The sequence below is a fragment of the Eleginops maclovinus genome, chromosome 2 (genome assembly GCF_036324505.1).
Source record: "Eleginops maclovinus isolate JMC-PN-2008 ecotype Puerto Natales chromosome 2, JC_Emac_rtc_rv5, whole genome shotgun sequence".
Classification (NCBI taxonomy): Eukaryota; Metazoa; Chordata; class Actinopteri; order Perciformes; family Eleginopidae; genus Eleginops; species Eleginops maclovinus.
The window spans coordinates 22,694,932-22,702,976 of NC_086350.1; the positions used below are offsets into that span (position 1 = coordinate 22,694,932).

General features: G+C 36.5%; 1 protein-coding gene across 1 annotated transcript; it reads right to left on the reverse strand.

Annotated features, from left to right (window-relative positions):
- Window positions 1–1,155: 1,155 nt before the first annotated feature.
- Window positions 1,156–7,690, reverse strand: si:dkey-12e7.4 (uncharacterized protein LOC558132 homolog). The gene is made up of 6 exons (XM_063912166.1): window positions 7,454–7,690; window positions 6,969–7,020; window positions 6,518–6,705; window positions 3,276–3,449; window positions 2,568–2,678; window positions 1,156–1,752 (listed from the first exon to the last, which is right to left on the reverse strand). The coding sequence occupies exons 1-6, from the start codon at window positions 7,604–7,606 to the stop codon at window positions 1,639–1,641; spliced, it is 792 nt and encodes a 263-aa protein (XP_063768236.1). The 5' UTR covers window positions 7,607–7,690; the 3' UTR covers window positions 1,156–1,638.
- Between the last annotated feature and the right edge of the window lie 355 nt (window positions 7,691–8,045).

Sequence of the window (8,045 nt, forward strand, 5' to 3'; positions counted from 1 at the left end):
TTAAGAGAATATTGGAAATGTCATAATATTACTTCTTAAATCAAAAAAGGATAATCCGTTTTGGTTTTAGGAATAAAAGCCTTTAGAATGAAGATATTAATGAAACTGTGAAGTTGCTGCATGCTACTGAATCCATTTACTTTGCAAGACATGTCAGGGGATTATGTTAACCAATCTAAACTATCTAATCATAACTTTTAATGAATTAAGGAGATCTATAGCTGCATATAGACAAAGTCAGTAACATGCAGTAGTGGAGGAAGCACTCATTTTACAGATATAGTAGAAATACTAAATTGTAAAAATACTATGTTACAAGTAAAGTCCTGAGTTTAAAATCTCACTTAGGTAAGAGAATATCGCCATTAAAAAATATATATAATTTCAGTTACTTTATAAACTGCTTCTGGATATTTAAATGTATAATGGTTTGTCAATGTTTATTTATTAGTTAATTTATATGTTGCATTAGCTAATAATCGGAATCTGTAAAGTAACTAAACCGGTCAGACACGTGACTCAATAGCACAATGTTGGTTTTCAAAATGTCAGTACTGTAGAAGTTGCATAGAATTACTCAGTTAAAGTACATGTAATTCAGTACTACACTCAACCACTGATCAAATCTATTAAAAAGTGCATGAAAAAATAAATCCCTATGGTATCTCTACTCAAGTTATAATTATGAATGGTCAGATCATTAGCTGTTTTAGGTTACATTCAATATGTTCTATTGCTTGGTTGCATGTTTAATCTAGCTCTACTTTATCATTTATCAGCAATACCCAAACCGGCTACAGGTGCTGTAGAGTGCCAATGATAAGACACATTTAAATGACATTTACCTCACACGGGTTTCATTGTTGTCGTTATCTTGCAGACTCGTCGCCTATTATTTTGCAGGACTGCCTGCTGAAAGAGTGACACACAATGGGAAACAGGAAATGTGTCTATGAGATGGGCCTTCAACAATGAGAACAAGGTTATTGTAAGTTATGCAGACAAGAGAAAGGAAAACATTTTACCAAACGGTTTTCCTCTCCCACAATGAAGAACATGACCCAACAGAAGCAATGCGATCCCTTGATAATCACACAAAAGTAACTTATTGTCTCACTATATAGTACACACTCTTTTTACTGGAAGACACACATGAAAACGTAACATTTTATTGGCATTTCTCAACAGTGTAACCTCAAATGTTCCAAATAGTATCAAAAATACATGTTAAATGACTAAATTTAAGAACAGGAAAAATGTTTTTACATATTTAAAACTAGTGTAATTGTTCATACATTATAGATACTATATTGTTATTTTGTACTGTAGAAAACTACTTAGAAAGTGCAACTGCAGATGACTCACTACATGTCTGTACAATCTACACACAAATTTAAACCTTATATTTTGTTCCATTATTACAGATCCTGATATATTTGCAAAACACAAACTAACAGGGCATCATCGAACATATGATAATTTTAAAGTAGACTGATTACAAGATTTGAATACTTTTGTCCTCCTATAATAACATATAAAGTTTCAGCTTCGTTAAGACTGAGTCGTTGATACCTTCATCTCTGCATAGTGGATCATTATCAGAATCATTAGCGCAAGTAGTGCTTATAATCGGAGGTGTTACCAAGGCAACACCTCTCCAGTAAAGTTCAGAAAGGACCCATGATCCTTTTCAGTCAGTCCACCGATCACAGACAAGACGGAAGAAATACTCTCATCTGGACTCAGTGGAGCCTGGGGGGACATGGATGAAAAAAAAGGTAATTAAAATAAACTTCCCAAAGATGTGAATCACTCAGTACATCAGTCAGGAAACCAAAATACATTGTAATCATAAGGGCGTGTCTAATCCTCTTTTTTTAATATTTCCAATGAGGAGCAATCTCTATCGTTTCTGTGCACCTGCTCCGAACTCTTGGGAGTTGAAATTATTTCAACTTTTTCAAAAAAGGGCTGGGGACGTCGCTGTAGAAGGACAGCTCTTTTTGAACATTTCTTTCAGATAAAACTATCATAACAAAGATTTAAAGCCAGTATGCTTGAGCAGATCTGTGAGTGTTGTGATTTTGTCACCGTTAGTGGATCGTCCTCCTCGCTCTATAGCTGTCAGACTGAGCGGTTAAGTCCATTCATACAAAGTTTGAGAGCTAGTTTCTTCCGGTCGCTTGTAATGATGAACAAAATAACGTCAAATAAATGTACAGTACACATACAGCAAAACTATCAAATCCAAGGGGGTGAAGCTAGTCCGTCATAAAACAGCAGTGACTTGTTTTGTAGAGGTATTGTTGTCATAGATTCACAGAAAGAATAAAAAGCACTTCTTTTAAAGTCCTTTTTATTCTTTCTGTCAAAAAAAGGCGCAATGCGTAATCATGTCCTTCATTTTTGAAGGTATAAGATCATTTTCACACCAAAACAGCTGATACAGCTATCTCAAATGCATTCTGTAAAACTTGTTGTCTCACTAATGGAAATAAAACAGGCTTGGAAAGGATGAAGAAATATGTTTAAGAGTATTCCAAAGAGACTGACTAACAGGCTTTTACCTGAGACCCCCCCATATCAGTGCGCACCCAGCCAGGGTGTATAGCCATGCAGAGGATCCCATCAGGCTCCAGGTCCACAGCCATACAGCGACTCACCATGTTTAGAGCACTCTGAGAAGACAAGCAAAAACTGAGTACTATGCACTAGAATTCTATCAACAGAAACGTTGGGAAAATGTTGATTCATTTAATTAACAAATTAATTTTTGATACTGAATATTTTCCAAAATTATACAATTTTTGCTTTATTCCACAAAGTTGCTGAAATCCACCTAGCACGGTTTTTCCCATTTCAATAACCCTTAGAATATATTAAACTCCAACTCACTGCATTTAAATTTGAATTTTAGATTTACTTTGCACACTTTTATAATGGATACAGTAGTATCCTATGTTTATTTTATTTTTTTAACTCAAATATTGGTTTATTATTTTATATAACTTATTCTGTTATCTTATGCTATTGTATTGTGCATTCGTGAGACTTATTTTTCATTCTATTTTATTTTATATATTTATATTATTATTTCTTGTCCAATGCCTTGTTTGAAAATGTACTTTAACTATCAATAAAGTACATTTTAAACAGTCTAATCAGAATCCATTATTGCACATAATTTAATCAAAACAGTGCTTATGACTTTCTTTTGTTTACAAGTTTAGAAATCGAAAACCAAACTTTTTTTTTTAACCCAACAGTATCAGTACCTTGGAGGTTCTGTAGGGGTACCATTTGAAGTTGTTGGCCCGTTCCCCCCAGTTGAGCTCCACAGAGCCCAGCAGAGAGGTCATGTTAATGACTGCCGCCCTCTGGATGCCCATCCCACTCGCACCACCTGCTCCACCTTTAGATGCAGCTAGTTTCAGCAGAGGCAGGAAAGCCTGACACGGGCAGAAGAAAAGAAAATACAATGTAACTGAAGCTGGAAACAACCCAATGCACAGGGTTTTCATGAGAAGGAGAAACAATCTGTATATTAAGACCAATAAGACATCAAAGCTTTGTGAACCTGAACAATATTGATAATTACAATGGAGTTGAATTGAAAAAATTTGCAAATAATATATAATTTAAACAAAATCAGACCTGTATACAACATTTGCAACAAGAACCAACACCTAGAAATACACATCAGAAATTATTTCATTTTCAAACCTTGAATTTCAGGCAAGATGGAGCATTGCCAGTCTGAGTAAGCACATAAACTGTATAGACACAATTATACAAACGGGGCCCTCTGGTGGCAGCATGTCCAACTTACACACAACTTGCTTGAATTCTAAATTTAAATGTTGTTGTAAAATGTAAAATGTACACACATATTTCAGAGCACATTGCAGTTGTGATGATGATGTGATAATGTTCATGAGGTGCATCTTAGCATTACTCTTAATGCAAATAAGGCTGAAATACCCAGAGATTCCATCCAGATGTTTCTTTTTTTTTGTTCATTTTCTTTGTTCCTTTCTGTTAAAGAATTGACCTCAAAATGGTTTATAAAGCTCTGAATAGCTTAGGTCCAAAATACATATTTGGTCTCCCGCTACATTATGAACCATCCAGAACTCCGTTGCCACTCTCCCTGCTTTTAAATCCAGGCTGAAGACTTTTTTTTTTGCACTGTTCTGAACTTTTTCTTTTATTCTTATACTTTATTTTTTGGCTGGTTTTATTTGTGTTCTCTTTGCTTTTTAATGACTGCTTTTAAATGTTATTTAAAGTGTTTCTGCATAACTATATCTTAATGCTTTTCAAGACAGGAAAACTGGTTTCTTGGTTATGCTGCATGATTAGGAAAAAAATAACTCATTACCACTTTTTTGACTGATATTGAAAATGCAATATGTTTTGCGATATTAGGGGATCTGTACCAATACATAACTTTTCTGTAGAATACCGTTTGTAGACTGGGAGAGCAGAACAACATTTCATTCAGATATTTTTATGGTATTCATTACCAAATAGCCTATTGTGCTTACTGCTATTTGGATATTGCTTTATTCCCTTTTTGCGATTTTAATAAAATGTTGATTAAGCATGCAGCCCTAGTTTCTGATGACGTGTGAATCGGGGTACTACTAAGGATGATTGTCATGATAGATTAGTCTGCTGATTTCTTTCTCGATTAATTCATTAGCCATTTACAGTAAATGGTAAGAGCACATTTTTAAAATTGTCTAATAAAATGTTTTATCTTCAAATCGCTTCAAATGTCCAACCAAGGACTTAAAATGAATAGTGGTACTGTTATATTTACAATGATGAAGCTAGAAACATCCAATGGTGAGTTTTTGCTTGGTTCACATGTATAAAGTTTCTCAAATTTGCAGTAGATGATCATGCAGATTAACTAATCAGCTAAAACTCAACCAATATGTTACCTTAAATTTAAGTTATATGTTTCCTGCTGTTAGGTAATTCATGGCAGAAGCCCTCCTACCAGTACACTCTTTGCTGCAGTGGCCTTGTTGTAGCAAAGACTGTCCTTCAATTGGAGCAAACTATGTGACAGCAGGTACCTGCCCTGCTGACATGCTCTGTAGTCCGCCCTGCACTCTGGGGCAAACTCAAACCAGCCTTTCAATTAATATTAATGAAATACTGTTTGCCCTGAGAGAAGGACTTTTTGTTACTTTATACATCAAGGTCATCGTTTGTTTGAGTTTGCAGGAAATGACAATGAACCACAAATTCCCAAATATAACTTTATCTTGACTTCCCAGGAGTCAGTGGTTTCATTTGACTCAAGTTGTCTGTCACGATCCATTATTACCTGTTATTCTTTAAGAAAGTAGAACATATTTAGTACATTGAGCAAACACAGTGAGAGTGGAGGCCATTAAAACACTGTGATCATGTGCTACTTTTTGTTTCTTTGCCTCAGACAGATGGGGCCGCTTTCATTTTTGTTCTAGCAGCTGAGACGCACCTCTGTCCTGCCACACTGCGGACTGAATTACCATCGCCACTTCAGCCAATGTGTTGATTTGGGATACCTTTTTCCTATGAAAGTGATCAGAAGTTGGAAAGTACAAATGCAGGCAAGTGAAAACGTGCAACAGCGGCTGAAAACAATTACCTCAGGAGAAGCGCGGTGCATTTTCAAAAACGATGAAAATATAACACAATGCAAATGAAGGAACATCTTCACCAACTTGAAAAAAACACGCGCAGCATTTATTCAAAGAGCTGCATAAACGAAAAGCTGCATATACAAAACTGCAGATAGAAAAAAAAGCTCCAACAAGCTCAAAACACACTCAAAAGGGATGCACACAGCTGGGAGCGGAGCGCTTGTTGAAATTCAGGGATTTTACAGTTGGCCAACTGTTAATCTAGCAGAGTGAGTTTGTTTCATAATTGTTTTGTCCGTTTATTGGAAATCACTAGCCAGTTGGCTAGCTAGCTTACAGGGATTCCGCAATAATATCGGAAGGAATCATGCGATCACATTGATTAAAATAAGCCAATAAAACTTATATTTGAGGTACATTTCCAGTGATAGTGACAGTTGTGTACCTGTGTGCAACCCTTTTTAGTGTCCCCATTTCTGTTGTGTGTTGTTGCTTCTTGCAGTGTTTTGGATTTGCAGCATTTTGTTTATGCAGTGTTTTTTGTGAACCCTGCACATGTTTTGTCAAGTTGGTGAATATTTTGTAAATGCTGCACATGTGTTGTCAAATTGGTGAAGCCGTTTCTTCATTTGCATGTGTTTTGGCATGTTTGTGTTTTCTTATTTTGCATCATTTTTAGAGTGCAGCGAGTTTTTCCTAATGGAAATCATTATGGCCATTGTAATGCATTTGCACCTGTCGACCAGCATAGAAAATACTTTCTGAAAGCAGGATTTGGAACTGCTACTAATCATACAACACTCAAAGTTAAAACAAAGCTCAATGTCTACAATAATATAATATACTTAAATTCTAATAAGTATAATCAACATTACCTTGGTGATCATCAGAGGAGCAACCGCATTTGTGTTGAAGTTTTCCATCATCTTCTCAGCAGTGACAGTATGGAAGTCGGCCACCACATTGATCCCTGCATTGTTGATCAGGCAGTTCAGACCCTCTCCTTGTACCAGCTGGCCCACCTCCTCCACACAATTCTCTATACTCTGCTGGTTCAACACATCTAGAGGACAGACACATCAACATTGGAAATCAACAAAACATGACTGGGCGTAGGAATAAAAATAGAAGAAATTAAATCTCAAAATAAATTGATAAATAACACAAGTACTATCATCAGCTCCACTTCCTATCTCCAGAATTGATGTATGCAATGTTTAAAGTATAAACAGGGTTTCTTGTCTTTATTAAGTTAATGCTGTTATTAATGCTTCAACTACATCTAAAATGTACAGACCATTGTGTTGGAAGTCTTCTCTGTCTTACCCAAGGTGATGATGTGGACGTTAGGGTGTTTCTCTGCCAGTTCCTGAAGTTTCTGTTGGTCAAAATCTAATCAGGTTATTGTTTCTTTGCCAATAAAGGTGAGTGTGGTGCGGAATAAGATGTCTACTAAGAGTCAGGGGTTCGAGCCCACCCTCTGAAGACAACATGTGGTAGTGTCCTTGGCTTTGGGCACTGACACTGGATCCCAAAAATAGCTGAAAAATTGCTTTGTAAGCACATATAAGTGGCATTCTAAAAAAATCTGCTAAATGACAAGAAAAGTGAAGTAATATCCAGTGGGGGAACACTGGCGGCCACTGAGTCTTTTAACTGTATTTTAATAGCTGTACCTTTCCCGTTATCGACTCAGCGTCATGGAGGACTACATTGTTCCTCCATTACATTAAAAGCACTAAATATGGCTAAAGAGTAATGTGTTAAAACTAGTACGTGAATTTTGACCATTCAAGTTTATTGTTAGTTACCTGCGTATTCGCGGGGTTTCTGGTTGTGGCTATAATCTTGCCTGGGGAGAAACCTCCACTCGCCAGGATGTCGACTATCTGCAGCCCGAGACCTCGACTGGCTCCTGTCACCAGCACAGAGCCGCAGTTTTTAAAATTCACCGCAGCAGTCATTGCCTATAATACCTGTAACGAACACTGAACTGGATAATACCAGAGCTGGATAACACTCGTGACAAGGATTAGGTCAATCTGCAGTTGTAGTGCAACCCCTCCGGTAGGTGGGGATGTTGCTCAATTTATGCAAGCCAGAGACTTTAAACGAAGAAGATAGTATAATAGAGTCTAGCTTCGATGACAGAGGTCAGAAACAGTTGAGTCATTGAAATAAAGTTATTAAAACGCCTGTTTCTTACGATAATTGAGCAGGAACTGAAATCAAACGGTCACACAGAGCAACTGAAATGATCAGTAGGCCTACAGCACAAATAGAGGGTCATTTAATTGGCCATGTTTTGCTCTGGACCAATCGTTTCATATTATCCCCACAATTATTTGCGCAAAACATACTTGATATTTATATATTTGATGAGCTAAAAACCAAAGGTAAAAC

Bases quoted from the DNA above. Each gene is read 5' to 3' on its own strand.
- si:dkey-12e7.4 (XM_063912166.1), bottom strand. From the start codon at position 7,606: ATGACTGCTGCGGTGAATTTTAAAAACTGCGGCTCTGTGCTGGTGACA. The intron at 7,021-7,453 runs GTAACTAACAAT...TTTGACCAACAG, and splicing joins GAAACCCCGCGAATACGCAG to AAACTTCAGGAACTGGCAGA. The intron at 2,679-3,275 runs GTACTGATACTG...TTGTCTTCTCAG, and splicing joins ACCCCTACAGAACCTCCAAG to AGTGCTCTAAACATGGTGAG.